At 40.9% G+C, this 22,122-nt stretch overlaps 1 protein-coding gene across 1 annotated transcript in view; it reads right to left on the reverse strand.

The window, feature by feature from the left end:
- Positions 1–22,122, reverse strand: part of RXFP1 (relaxin family peptide receptor 1) — a 421,535-nt gene that overhangs the window by 39,007 nt on the left and 360,406 nt on the right. Inside the window, exons 11-15 of the mRNA XM_089670400.1 lie at positions 22,014–22,085; positions 12,649–12,720; positions 5,452–5,523; positions 1,315–1,386; positions 267–496 (exon numbers count right to left, since the gene is read on the reverse strand). Of these exons, the coding sequence (XP_089526526.1) occupies positions 267–496; positions 1,315–1,386; positions 5,452–5,523; positions 12,649–12,720; positions 22,014–22,085 (518 nt within the window). The remainder of the gene's footprint in view (positions 1–266; positions 497–1,314; positions 1,387–5,451; positions 5,524–12,648; positions 12,721–22,013; positions 22,086–22,122) is intronic.

The following is a 22,122-nucleotide window of genomic DNA, read 5'->3' on the forward strand; positions in this document are numbered from 1 at the left end:
TTTCGGTTTCGACACGAATCGAATATTTCCTGAAATTCGACTCGAATTCCGGTTCGCCTAGTTCGATTCGCTCATCTCTAGTGATAATGTTGTTGGCTGCATGTTACTGCATTTTACACATTGCTTTTTTATACTGTAATATATAATACTGTAATAAGCCTATGATTAATAGTATTAATAGTATAGTATTAATTAATTAATTAATTAATTAATAGTATTAATGATTGAAACCAAAGTGTCATAATAAGTATTACTTTATTACTTACAACAAAGGGAAATGATGCACATTGCATGTAGCTTGTTCTCAGACCTAATATACGGTCGTGTACAGATCACAAAGATGTTCCCAAAGCAGGTTGCCAGTGAAACCACCCACACAAACACTCGCTGAACGATACTTGCAAGCAGATTTTCCAGGGATGAAATACCATCTGTATTTGGCTTGCAGTTGCGCACATGGGGTGCAAATCCACAGTATTGGAACTTCTTAAAGTAACTGTGTGTGATAGAAAGGTAAATTAATAAAATACAGGTACATTGTACAAATCAAAACTTTTTAGCAATTTGTCCTACTCATCAGAGGGAAGTACGAATATTTCAGGAATAAAGTATGTGTGTTGGGGTATTACAATTGTAGTGATGGTTGACACATCTACAGCAGTAAATTGGGTCATACAGGTGGAAAACAATGAAGATACAAAATCCTCATTTACATGTGCAGAGGCAAAACAGGAAGTTGAGTTGTAGTTTTACTACACACCAAAAGGTAACCTGCTGATGCTATGGGCTGTAGACATGCCACAGCCAGCAATGCTTTGCTTCATGTTGATGGAAAATTATACCTGCTGTCCTATTTGGCAGTCAGTACCGCTGTCAGACATAACCTATTCAAGTTAATGGGGCTGCGCCACAACTGCAAACCAAATGCATGGCTCCTGGCTGCGGCATTGTATTTGCTTATAAAATGTCCATTCCCCTGTGAAAAAAAAAGTATCCCCTCCGAAACGCTTCCCAGCCACTGCTTTAAGGCCAGTTTTCAGAGGGGTCAAAAGGGCTGCAGCAGGTATGAATGAGCTATAACTGTGATCTTTGCTTGGTTATTTTGAATTTAATCCAACTCAAAGATATACTGCAGAGACAGACTTGGGTACTTGTATACCTGATGAAAAAGCTGTGGGCTAATCAACAGGCTCTGGAACTTTATCTGTTTGAGGATTTAAATATATATTTCATATCCAGACAACCCATACATGTGTTGTGTATTTTATAACAGTTGCTATATAGAAGTAAGTCATCTTAGAAAAGATTGCATACATGTGAGTAAGATTTTTGAGCGGCATGAACATTCTTCTTTGAATATTTGGGATCTCAATTCCCTCAAGACTCCTGTAGGAAACAAAGAAAAATCTATTAGTGACCATAGCTTTTCTAAACCTATGCATATACAGTTGGCTAAGATGCCATGTACTTTGCTTGTAAATTTATCACTGGTGTCCCTCTGTTACTCTTTCCAACATCTATTACTTCTGTTAATAAAAGTGCACTTGGAAGCCACCACTGTATATTTGAGGTCTGGAGATTAGAAAGCTAACTCATCTACCCCAGAATGAGAAACTAGATATTATTTTATTATTATTGTACAGGGTTTATATATAGCCCCAACAGTTTGTGCAGTGCTTTACCATGTAATGGGAGACAGTACAGTTACAATACCATTCAAAACAAGAAGGTTAGGAGGGCCCTGCTCATGAGAACTTACATCAATCTATGCACATAATTCTAAGTTATTTAACATCTGCAGTTATCAATTCTAGATCTGTTTTCTATAGTGCCAATTCTCTAGAATGGGGTTGGCCTTTAATTATTCCCAATAGGTCATGTTTTAGAGATTAATTCCAGGTATGGATATTTTCACATATTTACATTGGTTCAGCTTGGGGCAATGTAATTATGCTTATGCCATACCTGGCTGATGCCCCCAGAAGCTATAAATTGCTATAGTAGGAGCCGCTACTATTTGGATCTCCACTAGCTTCTGGGTCCTGTGGTTTATCAGACCCAGAAACTAGTGGATATCACTGCAGTATTGGCGCCTACTATAGTGATTTCATGCTTCCAAAAGGATCCCACTTGTATGGTATATGCATAGTTACATTGGACCAAGCTGTAAATGTACCTACTGTATGTAAAAATAGATAGAATGTACCTAAGTATTTTTCAGAGGCAACAGCTGATGTAATTATTAGTCAAGTGATACATAGTTAACCTTGGGAGGAAGGGAGCTATTGAATGAAACATACCTGTAGTTACATAAGTTGAAAAAAGACATATATCCAGTGAGATCACCATCAAAACAATGGAAAGCTAAATCAAAAACTTGAATGCACAACAACTTAAACTCGCAGTTTATCCAAAGGAAGGCAAAAATCCCTTATAAAGTGTGGTCCAATCTGCTCTAATAGGGAAAGGAGCAACTTTTTCTATTAGAAACACAGGACCTGATTTTCTAAAATAGTAGGCAAACAGATAAATACAGTACAACAGTACATGGGTGAAATTACATATGGGACCTTGTATATGCCTCCAAAAGTACATAGATTCAAATTAAAAGATATATCCAATATTTTCTACAAAATCACATTAAAAAATGATTTTACAAACACCTACGCTTTAAAAACAATGCATTAGTTACATAAGAGGTCATAAATCATATTTCATCATATCCATCACTAATATTAACAAAGGAAAAGTGGAGGAAAAAAACACATCATTTAAATTTTAAATGATTACCTTGCAGCACAATTCTTAAACAGAATGGCCTCCCCACACATCATCTAATTATTTTTTCTCTACTTCTGTCTTTCTACGTGTCAATAGCCTTTTCAAGTTATGTATTCATTTTGACATTTTGCTTACTTTCAGCTGTTGTTGTATTGGTATCATATGCAGATATATATGATGTCTATAAGGTCCTGAAGAAGAAGGGGCTCCCACGAAACACATTGACCCTACCACATTGACCATATTGATATTACAACTGCCATAGATGACTCATAAGTTGATGATGAAGTTATGACCTCTTATGTAAGTACTGCATTGTTTTTAAACACACAGTTGTATGTGAATCATGTTTTTAATGTGATTTTGAAGTTAAAAATTGGATATATCTTTTAATTTGAGTTTATGCACTTTTGGAGGCATATACAAAGTCTCATATGTAAATTCTTTTGTTGTGCATTACATCATGAGGGATAATGCCTCCTTTAGTAATGTATTACTGTATATGAAATTCCCACTTATTTATTGATCACACAAATATGGGAGCTGCAATTCTGTTAGTCCCGTCCTAAAATGAACTCGGCCCAGCCAGACAGCAAAACTATGTGTAATTAGGAATTGAAAGGCCACATTGTAATATTCCAATCCAAACACAAGTATAATTCAACTGTAAAATGTTTGCAACATCAACGCATTTCAGAGGCTGTATCTCTACTCCCTTAATCAGGACTAACGTGGAATATGAAAAGGTAAAAATAAAATTTATAACATATAGTTTATAGAGATAAAGAACAAAGAAATCAGAAATCAATAAGAATACAATGATTTCAAATATTTAAATCGGTTATGATAATGATATTAAAAATCAGTGGTACTACAAATAGGAATGTTTGTGAATCAATAATGGTCCACATTAGTCTTAATACAGAGATTAACCTCTTCACGCCAGCCGCACACAAATGTGTGGCCTCCCGGCGTCTAGGCCTAGATGCCGAGCGGCCGCACATTTGCGTGCAATTAACAAAAAACATATGTGCTGAGAGCACGCACCCTGCACGCTCCCAGTACACATGTCCAGTACTCACGGAAAGGTACCGGTCTGCTCTATCGATCGGGACCTTTCCTGATCATGTGACTGCCGTGATGACGTGTCATGTCACGGTGGTCACATGATCCCTAAACCCAGCCCGTCCCGACTCCTGGCTACTGAAACTCTTAAAGGGTCTGGAGGCTCCGGCGGGAAGGGGTTAATGTGGAATATCACATAATAACCATTAATACTATTAATAGCAGCACCAGTTTTAGTGCCATATAATATATGTAGTTATTAAGTGGACTATCATCACCACTGTATTATTTTAAAATTATATTCCTCCAGATTTCTGAAGTCATTGTTCTTCAGTTCTTTAAACTATGTGTTATAATTTTTATTTTTTATTTTTCTCGTAAGACCTGATGATAGTGGCAGAGACAAGCCCCTGAAACACAATGGGTTTGTGAGTATTTTACAATTGGAATACATTTGTGTTTGGACTTGAATATAAGGTGAGAAGCTGTTCTATCAGCAGATGGATTGGAGACAGTAGAAGAAGGGAAGCATCAGAGAAGACCGGATCAAACACCCTTTTTACACAGTGCAAAGGATTAACCCGTCAGTGAGTATAACAAGCATGCTTTAGTCTGTACACAGACTGATTTTGCTGTTGTGGGTTTAGTAACATTTATCCGCTTCCCAACCACCCTATAGCAGGTATACTGCTACAGGGTGTCACTGGTGTGCAATATCACATATATTACTGGGTAGGGGGCATGCGCCGGTGCCCAGTGATTGCCGAGCATTTCTGACAGGGAGGAGAACTGTATGTAAACAATACAGTTTTCCTCCCTGTCAGCTCGTTGCACAGCCATCCAAAGCAGTGTGATTACAGTGAAGCACAGACACACAGTTAACATTTTGATCGCCCTTCATGTTGACCCCTTCCTGCCCAGTGCCCTTAGTACAGTGTCAGTGCTTTTTTTTAGCACTGATCACTGTATTGGTGTCACTGGGGATGTCAGGGACACCAAGTCAGTTCCCACCCAGTGTCAGAATGCCTACCACAGTCCCGCAGTCCCACTATAAGTCACTGATCACCGCCACTATTAGTAAGAATAAAATAAAAAACAATTTTGAGTATCTATAGCGCCATTTGTAAATGCTAAAACTTTCCTGTAACCCATTTAAATTACAAGTGTTGGTTTTTTTTTATTTAGCAAAGACATGTAGCAGAATACATTTTGGCCTAAATTTATGATGAAATTTGATTTTTTTTAATTTTTTTTACTGGACATGTTTAATAGCAAAAAGTCAAAAATAGTTTTTATCTCAAAATTGTCTGGTTATTTTTTTCATAGCACAAAAAATAAAAAACGCACAGGCGATCAAATACCATTGAAAGAAAGCTCAATTCGTGGGAAAAAAGGATGTAAATTTCATTTTGGTGCAGCGTTGCATGACCGCGCAATTGTCAGATAAGGTAATACAGTGCCGTAACACAAAAAATGGCCTGGTCAGGAAGGGGGGGAAATTCTCAGGAGAGCAAGTGGTTAAAATAATCATCAGATCAGTTTTCTAAAGCACTATTTGAGGAAAAGTATCAAAGTTTAAAACACCTCACCCTAAATTATACTTACAGGGACTTTAATGTAAGAACATAATCAAATTGGTCTGCCTGTATCTTCTGCAAAGGGTTGTAGGAAATATTCCTGTACATATTAAAAAAATAAAAAAAACATTAAGTGATATTATTATACAGTTAAATAGTGCACAATGGTGACAAAGAACTATCATGATATACTTTAAATTTTCTTTCTTAAAGTGACACAAAATAAACATACAATTAGTCTACTTTGTTATTTTTTTGAGTAACTGTTGGGGTAACTATGTTATGCATAGAAGAAGCGATAGACTGAGGCTCGGTTCACATTAATGCAATTATGTAGTGTGACTTTGATACAACGTGATTGTGTTTTTGTTTATTCTATGGGAACAAGTTGCACTGTCAGTTGCACCAAGTAGCAGAGGAAACGTTTCTTAAATCATACCGTGTTGAGTCGCACTGATGTGAATGGGCACAGGGTGTCTTGGACAGCTGGAATTGCAGATTCCGGTAGCTCATTAAAAAGAAAGGATGGGTGAAATCCATAATTAGCAAAAAACGAAGATTGCTTAGCTGCTGAGTGAATAGCATTATTGCAAACTTGGCCAAGGACAATAAGGATAACCAATCCTCCTGAGAGAAATATGTGAAACAGCGGATATACTGTTCCAGGGTTTAATTTGTTCTCTATGTCTGCCCATTGGTTTGTGGGTGATATGCAGATGAGAATGAAAGTTCAATCTTTAGGGTTTCGCAGAGCGCCCTCCAGAATCTGGATGTGAACTGGACCCCTTGATCTGATACGATATTGGTAGGAGTACCATGTAGTCGCACTATCAAAAACCCTTGCTGTTTCCAATGCAGAGGGTGTACCCTTCATGAGCAGAAAATGGGCCATCTTGGAGAATCGGTCGACCACCACAAAAATAGTAGCATATCCTTTGTGAAAGTTCCACGATAATATCCATATCAATCATCTTCCATGGTCTATCAGGGATTGGAAGGGGCCTGAGCAAACCCCATGCCTTGTTTCTGCTGCTCTTGCTACAGGTACACTTGACACAGGAATTCACATATGACTTACAATCCTTGGCCAGGTCAGGCCACCAGAACAGGCATTGAATCAAATCAGTGGTCTTGTGGATTCAAAGTGCCCTACTAGGGGGTTGTCATGGCACAATTCTAGCACCGCTAAACGGAGTTCTTCAGGCACAAAGATTTTGTCCTCCCACCATAGCAATCCTTCCTTGGCTGACAGGGGAACTCCCGGGGGTGAGGAGGCTCCTACAGATGCCTGCTTAATCTGATTGAAGACGTCTGCCTGCAAAAATAATTTCCCAGCTGACAGGATGGTATCTGAGTAAGGTGACTGCTTAGGGTCGTCAAACATGCTTGACAACGCATCTGGTTTAGTGTTTTTAGCTACAGGTCTGTAGGTAATATGGAACACAAATCTGGAGAAAAACAGTGCCCACCTGGCCTGACAAGGTCTCAGTCTTTTGGCTGTCTTCAGGTATTCCAGGTTCTTATGATCAGTGTAGATCAGAAGGTACCGCCATTCTTCTAGAACAGACTTGATTGCCAGCAATTCACGGTCACCAACATCATAATTCTTCTCGGCAGTTGAGAGTTTATGTGAGAAGCATGCAATGGGATGTAGTAAAGTTTTTAACCCCTTGTGCTGTGACAGAACTGCCCAAAGTGATTTTTCAGAGGCATCGACCTCCAAGATATATGGTAGTGCTGGATCAGGGTGACTCAAAATGGGTGCGGGAGTAAATAGACCTTTCCACTTTTCAAAAGCAGCCTGTGCCTCTGGGGACCAGCAGAAACATGCACCTTGCTTGGTTAGCCATGTAATTGGGGCGATAATAGCGGAAATCCCCTTGATGAATTTCCGATAAAAGTTTGCAAAGCCGATGAAGCGCTGGATTCCTTTCTTATCTGTAGGAGCAGGCCAGTCCAGGATGGCAGACACTTTCTGGGGGTCCATTTTAATTCGTTGTGTGGAGATGATCAATCCCAGGAACTGGATGCTATGTTTCTCAAACTTGCATTTCTCTGGTTTGGCATATAATCCATGCTGTCAAAGCTGACTTAAAACCTTTTTTAACAGGAACACGGTGTAGTTCCAGAGAAACAGAAATGACCAGTAAATCATCAAGATAGACAATGACAAAATGTCCAAGAAGTCTTTAAAAATGTAATTGACAAAGTACTGACACGTTGCTGGTGCATCACTAGGTATTCAAAATGGCCGAACCGGGTGCAGAAACCGTTTTCCATTCATCCCCTTCCCTAATTAGTACAAGGTTATAAGCCCCTTGCAAGTCTAATTTGGTAAAGACTGCAGCAGCTCTGAGTCTCTGGAATAGCTCAGGGATTAGGGGAAGGGGGTATCAATTTTTTACCGTGATTTTATTTAATTTTTTATAATCCACACAGGGTCGAAGAGACTGATCTTTTTTCTCCACAAAGAAAATCCCTGCTCCAGCAGGTGAAGTAGATGGCTGGATAAATCTTTTGCTGAGGCTGTCATCCAGGTATTCTTTCAGGGCCTCTATTTCACTTTCAGACAGGGGAAAAATTGGACCAAAAGGAATTTCTGCCCCAGGTAACAGTTTGATGGGACATTCATAGGATCTGTGAGGTGGCAGAGTGTCAGCTCCTTTCTTGTTAAATACATCCAAGAATTCCTGGCATACTTCAGGAGCTATCAGGTGAAGTTCATTATCAGAGTCCATACATAGTAGTGTGGAAGTCTGAACTGTATCCCTTGTCAGGCAATGCTCCTGACAATAGGCAGATTGGAAGTCCACTTCCCGTTGCCCAGTTGAAATGAGGATTATGTGCCTGAAGCCATGGCATTCCCAAGATTACAGGTCGGGTCTGGCCAGTGGATCTCACAAGGTGTTGCTCTCTGAGCCTATGGTTGGTCTGAATTGACAGGTCAATTAGTCCTTCTAAAGAACTTGACACCCCCACCCTGGCTAGTTCATCTTTCAGGGGTTCCAAGAGTCCCAGGCAAAATTGGTAGCACAAGGCAGCATCATTCCAGCTTGTATCAGAGCTCCAGCATCTAAATTCAGTCACATAGTCCTCTACTGCCCTGCAACCTTGCTGAAGAGCATGAAGAGCCGCCTCTGCTGAAGCTGAACATTGAGGGTCATCATATAGTTGTGCAATTGTATCATTTCATTGAAGAAACTCTTTAAAGGTAGTCAGCTCGGCATCTTCCTTTTCCAAGAGATGATGAGCCCAGGTTTGAGGTTCCCCTTGTAATAGATAGATTACAAATCCCACTTTGCTAGCTTCTAGTGAAAAGGTGCTGGGCTGAAACGCAAAATATAACTGACATGCGTAGAAATGGCGGAAGCTGTAGTGGTCAAGGTTGCAGGTGCAAGCAGGGCTTGGAGGCGGCTCTTGAGCTGGGTATAACCTTCCTGAAGATTCTTGACAGCCTGAATCAGTGCAGTGATATGCTGGCAGATTTCATTAAGCAGGGAGACCCCTCTTTCAGGTTCTGACATGGCTGTTTGGTACTGTAACGTGCCTGGTGGTAGAACCTGAAGTGCAGAGGAAGGCCTCCCTTACAGCTCTGGCTCAGAGGCCATGGTAGAGTAAAAGGGAGTGCCGGAGCACAGAGGTGCACGTGTGCCTGGTAGGACTTCTACAGATGGATGTTGATGTGCGTCCGGAATGCAGGAGCAGCTGGTGGATGGCACACTGGTAATAATGCAGGAGCAGCTGGTAGATGGCACACTGGCAGAAGTGCAGGAGCAGCTGGCAGATGGCACACTGGCAGAAGTGCAGGAACGGCTTGACAAATGACACTCTGGCAAAGGTGCAGGAGCAGACTGGCAGATGGCACACAGGCAGAAGTGCAGGAGCCAGATACTGGTAAAGATAAGCCAGTTCAGGTGCAGGAGCGGATTAAGACAAGGTCAGGCAGTCCAGGTCAGCAACTAGCAGGCAGAGTAAGCATAAACCGCAGGTAGAAGAATAGTCAAAGGGCAGGCATGGGGTCGGTACAGGCAGCGTTCAAGCAGGGTCAAGAACAGATCAGATCAGCAACGGAATCACAGGTAACAGGATGCACGGGTGCTCAAAAGTAATAGACCAAACGGCACTACTGCAAGGCACTAGCCCAGCTTAAACAGCCCGCCTGGCACCCATTCACCGTTGCGCACTGGTGCACCCCTGTGTGCGCAATTGCGCACGCGCATTCGCTAATTGGCCATGAGCAGGGCTAACAGGGGTTCTGCGCCTGCGCATAGATATGCGCATTCCTTGACAGTGTGACTCAAGTTGCATCAGAAATTGCATTAGTGTGAAAGGAACTTAAGGGATACTGGAGCTTTAGGCAAGGTATCAGCTTTGGGGTTGATTTACTAAAACTGGAGAGTGCAAAATCTGGTGCAGCTGTGTATAGAAACCAATCAGCTTCCAGGTTTTAGTTGTCAAAGCTTAATTGAACAAGCGGAAGTTAGAAGCTGATTGGCTAGCATGCACAGCTGCACCAGATTTTGCACTCTCCAGTTTTAGTAAATCAACCCTCAACTGTCTTCAAGTGCATCTTCCTTTGTGAAGTGACAGGTAGGTGCACAGCTTTGACTAATTACACCACCACCCTGGTTTAATAAACAAGCATAATTGTTGTAGCTTAGCCCCCTTGGCCTCCACTGAGACCTAGGCTACTACATAGCCACAATTGTTTTTACTGGACAGGTATTATAAGATGTATTTTAATTTATAAATACAGTATATTATTTATTTTTTAATGATTATTTACCATAGTTATTATTTTATAAAAAAAACAATGGCAGCATGGAATCTGGAGATAAGACAGTTGGGGAAATTTGTTTCATCATCTATCCGTATGGTTCAATCCAGTTGTGCAGTAAGCATGTCTGTGATACAAAGTTAAAGTTTGATTGGAAACAGTGGCCATCTCCAATTGCTGCTCAACTACAGTTATCTGTTGATGCTCATGCTCCATCCCTCTGTATTGTTATGCGTCATCCATTTGTGGTAGATTCACAATATCAATGGTTCAGTATCCTCTGTATGAAAGAAACATGATCTAAGAATGAAGGATGGGCAGATGATTTAAAGGTCCCCCCTTCTCTATTTCTAGATCGTGTTTCATTTATAGAAGCTGTAGTAAGGCTTCTATTAATGAAGAAGCTGGGCAGAAATGGCAGGCATAGTCGGGCACTCTTGATGAGAGCCTGTGACAGCCCCTTAATTGTACTAACCCTCACCACACGAAAAGATTAAGCTGGGGGGAGAGGGGGGTCTTGACAGAATAGGATTTCTACTAACAAAAGAGTTGTCAGTACAAGGGACACTTCCTACTGAGTGAAACTTATGTCCCTTGTGCTGATTTTCTGGTTTATTATTTTAGCTATACTAAGGCTTTAAAGGAGCTTTCTTGAATGTACAATAGTTGTTAGAAACTTACAAAACAGAGTTTTTAATTTTGTCTGGAGAGATAGTTAATTGTGCAATTCCCATAGTAGTTACCAATTATTATGAATTGAAATTACCTACTTGAACAATCCATTAAATTTATATCCAATCAGAAGGTCCCTTACAAAACATAGTTGGTAAATGCAGTACATAGAGGGTCAAAGAAACAGATTGTAATGTGTGTGGCTATTTTAACAATATGGGAATCCTCAACTCTCATGGCATCTGTTGTTTGATTAATGAACCACCCTCCTCGCAAGGCAGAACAAACAGGCCAAAAACACAACACATAAAAAAAAACAGAACAAAAAACAAGGAAGAGCATAACTATCATAAGAGCATGATAATCAACAAATAATCCCTATCAAAAATTAGGATACATATACTGTGTCCACTGGGACCATATTGCTTCAAACTCGAACTGTAGCATTCCTAAGATAATAAGTATATTTTTCATAGGAAATGTATTTATTAAGCTCTGTTATCCATTATCCAAAGAGAAGGCGGCCAAGGGGAAGTCCACCTAAAGACAAATAATCTATGGGCTATAATTAATGCCCACAAGACAGTGAGCTGTACATTTTGATCATTTAAGGATATATCAACATGCCCAAATAAACAGGTAAGAGGGTAAACCAGCAAATTCACCCCTAAGAGTCCATTGAGAGTCCTTACCACCTTGGCCCAATACTGTCCTAATTTGGGGCAGCCTACATTTTCTGGGAGTATAATGTGAGTTGCAGAAGTTGCATACAACATTGGAAGGTTCCCTGCAAAATTCTGCAGGGAATGGGAGCTTCAATTAGCACAGTTAAAAGCAAAAACTGTGAATTTTCCAGCCCATATGATATAGTGTCTGAGAGTGCATTGCCATCAGGTACATGCTATGGCCAAAGGTTTGTGAACACCTGACCATCACACCTATAGGAGCTTTCTGGACATTCTTTTCTAAACCCATGGGCATAGAGACTCCTCTGTTGGCTACAGCAGCCTGAAATCTTCTGGGAATATTTTCCATAGTGTTTTGAAGTGTGTCTTTGGGGGTGTGTTCCCATTTTAGCTAAAAAAGCATTTATGAGGTTTGGTACTGAAGTTAGATGAGAATGCCTGGATCACAATTGGTATTCCAATTCGTCCAAAAGGTGTTTTGAAAGGGTTGAGATCAGGGCTCTGTATAGGTCACCCAAGTTCCGTTACACCAAACTCATCAAACCATATCCATATAGACATGGATTGGTGCATAGGAGTACAGTCATGCCGGCACAGAAAAGGACATTCCCCAAACCACTGGCACAAGGTTGAATGCACACAATTTTCTTAAATTTCTGTAGCATTAGCAGTACTATTCACTGGAAAGGTCAGAATATATAATAAAACAACAATAAATCACATTTTCTCAATACTGCATAGGGGTGATGGTAACTTTTGACAATATGATGTGCAACCATTAGTTAAGGGTTTAAAAAGAAAATTGCAAAAAAAAGCATAGCAAGAACCTATGTGCATTATATCCACATACACATTTCTGAGAGTTGCTCTTTAATATCATAGCTTTCAAATCAACCCAGTAAGAAAATTCAGTATCCTGTAATTAAATCAACAATATGATCCAACCGAGATGCCAAAGGATTTTCATTTTAGCTTTTACATAGCACTTAGCTTTTACATAGCACAGTAAGTATAAATACATATTTTGTTGTATCATGTAAACTGTTTGACTGCAGGTTACATAAGAGAAAATGATTACATAAAAACTCACAATTGTGACAGGTCTTTCAAGTCCTTCAGTAAAGATGGATCAAATGCTTCTATTTTGTTATGTGCCAAGTCACTGTAAAAAAAATACTCTCTCATTATGAACTAAGCCATGGCGCCCCATGTACTGTATATATAATATCATAAAATCACACTGCTGGTAAGACCAGAAAATCACAGTCTTCCTTTCATTAACTTATTAGAAAAATATCAGCTAGAAAGTCGATGCTTAGTTTATTATCCCAGATGCCTAGGGGTTTATTTACTAAAACTGGAGACTGCAAAATCTGGTACAGCTCTGCATAGAAACCAATCAGCTTCCAGGTTAAGGCCCCTTTCTCATGGACATTCTGATCAGGGCCACCTGTCCGTTTTTCAGGTGGACCTGATCAGAACCTCTATTTTCTTCTATGGAGTGGCGGGTATAAATGGACATGTTTCCTTTTACAACCCTCCAACATCCAATCTGATCCACCTAAAAGAGATGGGGATCCATTCCCCTTCTGTCCATCAAATCGGATCGGATGGCAGTCAGATGGAAACGGAGAGGCAGTCTGTTTCCATCCGACTACCCATAGAGGACAGCGGGCTGTTTCTGTGTCCGCTCTGCAGCAGTGGAGTGGACACAGACCTGTCATCCATTTGCTCGGTATGGATCAGGGGAGAGATTCCCCGCTGAGCAAGCGGATCCACTGACGGGTCCGCCCGTGTGAAAGGGGCCTTATTGTCAAAGCTTATTTGAACAAGCTGAAGTTAGAAGCTGATTGGTTACCATTTACAGCTTGCACTCTCCAGTTTTAGTAAATCAACCCCTTAGTGAAGAATATAGAAACAGACAATGTATTTTGAAAATGACACTGGGCAATTTTATCAAAAACCCTGTCAGAAAGCATTTTTGGTATAATGGTAGCTCCTGCGATTTAGCCTTGAATTAATAAAACAGGTGCAAACAGATAAAGCAGAACTCAAGGCATAAAACTTTTTCTTTAAATATACTCCTCAGTAGCCACAAAGTATATAAATCTGCTTTATGTGCACCAAATGTTTATTCAAACCCAGATATTACCTTGGAAAAGTACTGATAACATCATCACCATGCTGTGGTTAGCCTGTACTGAAAGCAGAGCTGAGGTGGGACCCGGCAGGTCCTCCCCCTGTAGGCTGTCTGCAGAGAACTATAGCAGGGTGGACAAGACCAGTCACCCTGCACAATCAGAAGTGCAGGAGTTGTTTCATGTTGTATTATTACATACAATTTGAAGAAATGCACAAAGGAGTCTAAGATTAAAGTAAGAATACATATGAATCTTGATTTAGACAATATTTATTTAGCTCAGTTCTGATCTTTAAGGAATGAGCCACATTAGATTGTATACGCTCTAAGGGGTTAAAGGCAATATTTCTGGAGACAGGTAAATATTAAAGACATCCTGTCACTAACCTAAGAGAGGCTTTAACAGGTAAGTAAAATGAATAAAACACAATAAATGCTTGGCATCTCAAAACAGCAGTTTAAACTTTTGATGACCATGAATGATACTATAGTGAGATCTTGGCCAACTCACTTTTGTTAAATAAAGTTAAAACGTGGCTCTTTTTTGCACTTTATTGGCACTTTATGCATTTTTATATACAGTGCTCAGCATAAATGAGTACACCCCAGCAGATCTGTCAGAAAACCTTTACTTCCCTTTCAGAATCAACATATTCTATGGAACACTATACAACAAAATACTCCCACAAATGCGGACCATTGATTGCAAACAAGATTTGTTAATTTGCACACACAAACAAGTATTTTTTCTAAAAAATTCATTCAAGACCATGTTTCAAAAATGAATACACCCCAATGAAAGTCTTAGAAGCAGGGCTACATTTTAGACAACAAAATCCTTATGCTGGCCATAGACGGGACGTTTATCGGCTGAATTGTCGTCCGATAAACGAAAAATTGGTCATTGCTGCCACCAATGCTTACGAAAAATGTCCGTTTTTCATAGATTTTCCAGCATGACCGATAAAAAGAAATGAAAAGAACCGCAAAAATCGCCCGACAACATTGCCCCACTAACGGTGTGCATATCGGCCGACAATTCGGCCGATAAACATCCCGTCTATGGCCTGCATAAGTAACAAGAATTCAACTAGAGGTGAGTTTAATTATTCATCAAACAGGTGTCCAGCAGACAGGTGATTATAAAAGAGCATTACCTAACTAAGAAAACCCCTTCCCATTTCATGCTTCAGCAATGACAGCACATGGAAGAGAAATGTCACAAGGCCTGAGAAGGAAAATAATTTCTTTACACAAGAAAGGTGAAGGCTACAAGAAAATCAGCAAAGCTTTACTTATCAGTCAGAATACTGTAGCAAAAGTGATACAAAAATAAAACAAAGATGGAACTGCAACCATCTCACAGAGACATTTGCTATGCACGTTTACTGCAGTTAGCTAAAGAAGTAAAAAGCCAAACTGTAGTGATTGTTTCCTGTGACACAATATGGTGCACACTGCAGAGGAATGGCATGCATGGGTGTCATCCATGAAGGAAGCCTCTTCTAAAGCCCATGCACAAAAATGCCTGCCTAGAATTTACCAGGGCCCATGCTGGAAAAAAAGAAGAACACTACCAGGACTCTGTACTCTGGAGTGATGAGACAAAGATAAATGTTTTTGGAACTGATGGCTTCAAAACTGTATGGCATTGCAAAGGTGAGGAGTACAAAGAAAAATGCATGGTGCCTACAGTGAAACATGGTGGTGGCAGTGTCCTTCTGTGGGGCTGCATGAGTGCTGCTGGTGTCAGGGAGCTGCATTTCATTGATGGTATAAATTCACAGATGTACTGCTATATATTGAAAGAGAAGATGCTACCATCACTCTGTGCCCTTGGTTGTTGTGCACCTTTCCAACATGACAATGATCCAAAACACACATCTAAGGCAACTCTTGCATTTCTAAAGAACAACATGGTGAAAGTGATTCAGTGGCCAAGTATGTCTCCTGATCTGACCCAATCAAACACCTTTGGGGAATTTTGAAGAGACAAGTTGAGCATCACTCTCCATCCAGCATCCAGGCTCTAAGGGCTCGTTCACACTAGGCTGTTTTGCCAACGCTTGCCAAACGCCCCTATAGCGTTTGGCAGGCGTTGGTCCGGCGTTTGCGGAGCATTTTTTAACGCTCGGCAAACGCTTCGCAAACGCCGCATGCGCGGTTTAGCGATGGTTGCTAGGTGGTTGCCGAGCGTTAATAACGCCCCACAAACGCCTATAATGCAGTTTGAGTGGTGTTATTGCCCCGCAACCGCGTCACAACCGCACCGCAAACGCCGGCCGGGCGTTTGCAGAGCGGCACCATAGACGAGAATAGGAGGCTTCAAAGCCTCCTGACTCGACCAGAGGTGTCCCTTTTGCCGCGACGCGACGCAAATGCTCCCGTTAGAACAGCACCATGTGCTGTAATGTGCAGAATTGGCAGAGGCGTTTGGGAAGCGGTAAAAACGCTTCCCAAACGCCTCTCTGCCACCTGCACACAAGGCTAGTGTGAACGTAGCCTAAAAGAGGTCGTTCTTGAAATATGGAAAAAAGATAGATGTTGCAATATGTCCATAACTTGTTCATTCCATGCCTAGAAGACTTGATGCTGTCCTTACAAATCATGGAGGTCATACAAAATTCTACATGTAGTAGTTTTTGTTGTGGGATGTAATAATTTTTGCATCAATTAATTTGAGTAGAACTGAAGATTTTATAATCTAAGTCATCCAAGAACACTTACTGTTATCTCACATATATATTCTTATTATTATAGCCAAATTTACCACCCTAACTCCTCCCACAGTTTTTACACTACATAGACAGTAATATACCGAACCGTGCGGATTGTTCCTGATTGGTGGGCTATTACTTTGTGGAACGTTTCGCCGAATGGTTCACGAAATATCGCCGTTTTTGTGGTGAAATTGGTCCCATAGGAATGAATGAAGGAATCCTGATAGTTTTCACAATATGACCATTTGTTTGCAACTCACGCCGCCCATTGACATTCATTGAAACTGCACTCTAGCCACCTCAAATTTAAAGGGCAATTTCTAAACTCCGACTGTGCCTTCATTTTTAATATTTACTCAAGACACTCCACCCAGTTACTCCGCCCACTCCAGTTGTAGACTACTGGTGGAGGCAACAACACTTCACACAATTTCCCCAGAAATTGTAGCTTTTCTAGTATTAAGTGTTCTTGCATGGCAAGACCACTTACTGTTATCTCACATACAGTATATATTCTTATTATTATAGCCAAATTTACCACCCTAACTCCTCCCACAGTTTTTACAGTACATAGACAGTAATATACCGAAACGTGCGGATTGTTCCCGATTGGTGTGCTATTACTTTGTGGAACATTTCGCCGAATGGTTCACGAAATATCGGCATTTTTTGTGGTGACATTGGTCCCATAGGAATGAATGGCGGAATGTTCAAAACTAGAGTGGGAGCTGTTACACAACAGTTACTCAAGCTACTCCACCCAGTTACTCTGCCCACTCCAGTTGTAGACTACTGGTGGAGGCAAGAACACTTCACACAATTTCCCCAGAAATTGTAGCTTTTCTAGTTAACCTTACTCTCATATAATGAGCTAGACACATGTTCTATAAAACTCGGTTTTGTAAAAATTTTTGTGTTCATTGAGATATTGAGTAAAATCTTACTTTTCAAAATGGGTGTACTCATTTATGCTGAGCACTGTGTGTGTATATGTGTGTATATATATATATATATATATCGTATTTTTCGCTCCATAAGACGCACTTTTTTCCCCATAAAAGGGGGGAAAATGTCAGTGCATCTTATGGAGCGAATATGGAGCGGCCGGTCTGGTATTTCCGCCCTCCACCATGTCAGAATACCGGGCCAGCCACTCAGCTCTTCTCTGCAGCAGGACCTTACCTGTTCCTCGGTCCAGCGCTTTACAGTCGCCGGCATCTTTAGTGTGGGCATCCGGCTGTGGCAGGCACCTGCTCCCCCTCCCTCCCCAAAGGTCCGCAGTCTCTTGGTCATCCCCTGTACTGTCTGCAGTCTCTGGTCATCCCCAGTACTGTCTGCAGTCTCTGGTCATCCCCAGTACTGTCTGCAGTCTATGGTCATCCCCAGTACTGTCTGCAGTCTCTGGTCATCCCCTGTACTGTCTGCAGTCTCTGGTCATCCCCAGTACTGTCTGCAGTCTCTGGTCATCCACTGTACTGTCTGCAGTCTCTGGTCATCCTCTGTACTGTCTGCAGTCTCTGGTCATCTGTACTATGTCCGCAGTCTCTGGTCATCTGTACTGTGTCTGCAGTCTCTGGTCATGCCCTGTACTATGTCCGCAGTCTCTGGTCATCCCCTGTACTATGTCCGCAGTCTCTGGTCATCCCCTGTACTATGTCTGCAGTCTCTGGTCATCTCCTGTACTATGTCCACAGTATCTGGTCATTTCCTGTACTATGTCCGCAGTCTCTAGTCAAGCCCTGTACTGTCTGCAGTCTCTGGCCATCTTATGGAGTGAATATGGAGCGGCCGGTCTGGTATTTCCACCGCCACCATGTCAGAATACCGGGCCGGCCACTCAGCTCTTCTCTGAAGCAGGACCTTACCTGTTCCTCGGTCCAGCGCTTTACAGTCGCCGGCATCTTTAGTGTGGGCATCCGGCTGTGGCAGGCACCCGCTCCCCCTCCCTCCACAAAGGTCCGCAGTCTCTTGGTCATCCCCTGTACTGTCTGCAGTCTCTGGTCATCCCCAGTACTGTCTGCAGTCTCTGGTCATCCCATGTACTGTCTGCAGTTTTTGGTCAGCCCCAGTACTGTCTGCAGTCTCTGGTCAGGTCATCTCCTGTACTGTCTGCAGTCTCTGGTCATCCTCTGTACTGTCTGCAGTCTCTGGTCATCCCCTGTACTGTCTGCAGTCTCTGCTCATCTGTACTATGTCCGCAGTCTCTGGTCATCTGTACTGTGTCTGCAGTCTCTGGTCATCCCCTGTACTTTGTGCGCAGTCTCTGGTCATCCCCTGTACTATGTCCGCAGTCTCTAGTCATGCCCTGTACTGTCTGCAGTCTCTGGCCATCTCCTGTACTGTGTCCGCAGTCTCTTGTCATCTCCTGTACTATGTCCGCAGTCTCTGGTCATCTTCTGTACTATGTCCGCAGTCTCTGGTCATCTTCTGTACCATGTTCGCAGTCTCTGGTCATCTCCTGTACTATTTCTGCAGTCTCTGGCCATCTCCTGTACTGTGTCTGCAGTCTCCGGTCATTTCCATTGGTTCAGAATATTTTTTTTCTGAACAGTCCATTGGTTCAGAATATTTTTTTTCTTGTTTTTCTCCTCTAAAACCTAGGCACGTCTTATGGTCAGGTGCATCTTATGGAGCGAAAAATATGGTATATATATATATACATATATATATATATATACATACATATATACTTTATTTTTATGATTTTTTTTTTACTTTAGGATTGATGTATTTATATTTATGTTTGTTTTTTGCACTTTATATACTGTAGCTATGTAACTAATAACTGCACTCTGTGAATAATTGTTGCATTCTGACTGCATGGCGCTGCAGGTGATTATCTTTATGGTTCCATAGGGTTTTTGTATTTCAACATTTCTGCTAGCAGCCTCCTTTATAACAGGGCGGGCCTTATACTAGATACAGTATTTGGATGAAATCCTGGCTTCACTGGACATTTTCTAATGAGAAACTAACAGTGAATCTTTTGGATACTATAGCTAAGTTCAAGAAAACCTTGGACTCGTGAGTCCCACACAACCTACCAACAGACGTCAACAGCCACCTGATAAATCTGTGACCTTTGACTATTCTAGTCTAAGGGACTGGAGCAGACCCACCTAGGATTCAAAGCTCTCACTTCACACCACACTCCTATGATTGCCCTCTGTTTTTCTTACCAACAAATAACTGCACCCAGTCGTGTGTATTTGGTCAGGATTTAAGCGCTAATACTGCTAGATCTTTTTGACCAAACATTGTAACCTCATTATCATAGTTTTTTTCGTCAAAGAAGTTCCATGCTATGTTATGCTCTTCCATTTTGTAGATTCAGAAATGTGACTGTTCACTTGTACATATTCTTTAACCTTCAGCAAAAATTATTGATCAAAAATGGGAAGATTTTTGTTGCAGGCGACATGGTCACTTTATTTGTCCAGGTCACAGATGTACAGTGGTGTTCAAAATAATAGCAGTGTGTTGAAAAAAGTGAATAAAGTTCAAAATCCTTTTAATAGCTTTTATTTCCATACACACAAATGCATTGGGAACACTACACATTCTATTCCAAATCAAAACATGAAGAAAAATATATCAAATTTGTGTTATTCCTCTAAATAAATTGAAGAAAAGTGAATATTAGACTGTTCAAAAAAATAGCAGTGTTTGTATTCTTCTTTACAAACTCAAACATTCACTATATAAACTGAAAAATGTTTGAAGATTTTGCTTTCCTTTGAATCACTTAATTAATATTTAGTTGTATAAACACTGTTTCTGAGAACTGCTGTACATCTGTGTTGCATGGAGTCAACCAAATTCTGGCACCTGTGAACAGGTATTCCAGCCCAGGATGATTGGACTACATTCCACAGTTCTTCTCTATTTCTTGGTTTTGCCTCAGAAACTGCATTTTTGATGTCACCCCACAAGTTTTCTATTGGATTAAGATCCGGGGATTGGGCTGGCCACTCCATAATGTCAATCTTGTTGGTCTGGAATCAAGATGTTGCATGTTTACTGGTGTGTTTGGGGTCGTTGTCTTGTTGGAACACCCATTTCAAGGGTATTTCCTCTTCAGCATAAGGCAGCATGACCTCTTCAAGTATTCTGATGTATTCAAACTGATTCATGATCTCTGGTATGTGATAAATAGGCCCAACACTGTAGTATGAGAAACATCCCCATATCATGATGCTTGCGCAACCATGCTTCACTGTCTTCACAGTGTACTGTGGCTTGAATTCAGTGTTTGGGGGTCGTCTGACAAACTGTCTCCGGCCACTAGACCCAAGAGAACAATCTTACTTTCATCAGTACAGAAAATGTTGCGCCATTTCTCTTTAGGCCAGTCAATGTGCTCTTTGGCAAATTGTAATCTCTTCAGCACATGTCTGTTTTTCAACAGTAGGACTTTGCAGGGGCTTCTTGCAGATAGCTTGGCTTCACATAGGAATCTTCTAATTGTAACAGTACTCACAGGTAACTTTAGACCTTCTTTGATCTTCCTGGAGCTGATTGTTGGCTGAGTCCTTGCCATTGTGGCTATTCTTCTATCCATTTGAATGGTAGTTTTTTCGCTTTATTCCACGTCTTTCAGGTTTTGGTTGCCATTTTAAAGCATTTGCGATAATTTTACCTGAGCAGCTTATCATTTTCTGCACTTCTTTATATGTTTTCCCCTCTCCAATCAACTTTTTAATCAAGGTACGCTGTTCTTCTGAACAATTTCTGGAACGACCCATTTTCCTCAGAATTTCAGAGAGAAATGCACTGTAACCAGCATGTTCAACATTTGCTGCCTTCCTTCCTTAAATAAGGGCAATAATTGCCACCTGTTTTTCAAAGAACGAATGACCTCACTAATAGAACTCCACACTGCTATTATTTTGAACATGCCCCTTTCAATTAGTGATTCAATTACACAGAATCAACAGCATGCATGTCATGACTGTTGGGTCTGTTGGATTTCTATTACTCTATTACACCTGCTAGTAAATGATTTGCCATGTAGAAATATCATTTCTACCAAAAACAGTGATTGATCAGGTTAGTGATGTCTGACTGCTATTATTTTGAACACAACTGTATGTGGCTGTCTCGTGCAACAGAAGTTGATCGCTTGGTTTACTTCTGTCAAAGGGACATGCTGGAAATTTTATCTCAATCAGCAGTTTCAGCCACTGATCTGTGCTGTGGGTGCAGCTATCATAATACGCTGTCAGGGGGTATCCTACATCTACTTTGTTTGAGTGGATGGGGGAATCTGTTAGTCTTTTGTCATTCAGCCAGCTTTAGGGTATGCTTTAGATGAGTGTTTTTTTTTAAAATAGGTCATAGGAAAAGATGTCTCTTCTCTCGCCTAGACAAAACAAGTTTTTAACCATTGCATTGCAAAGGATAATTTTAAAATCCCCCAGAGTTAGGCTTCAAGATTTCCTGTACTAAAGATTTTAGACTTTTGTAAAGTAGAGAGTAATTATTTTTGCTAAATACTATGGACTATTTTAGTAGTCATGGTAACAAAAAATTTTCAATGCTGTATTATACAAACACTGCCATGTAAAATGTAAAGTTGACACATACTGTACTTACAGCTCATCCAGCCTGGAGAGATATGAAAAGGTGTTGTCACTTATTGTACCGATTCTGTTCTTTCGTAGAACTCTGTAAAACAAATGTTATGGAGTCAGGAATGCTGGAT

This window comes from Staurois parvus, unplaced genomic scaffold (assembly GCF_062004578.1).
Source record: "Staurois parvus isolate SC_StPar_1 unplaced genomic scaffold, SC_StPar_1.0 ptg000090l, whole genome shotgun sequence".
Taxonomy (NCBI): domain Eukaryota; kingdom Metazoa; phylum Chordata; class Amphibia; order Anura; family Ranidae; genus Staurois; species Staurois parvus.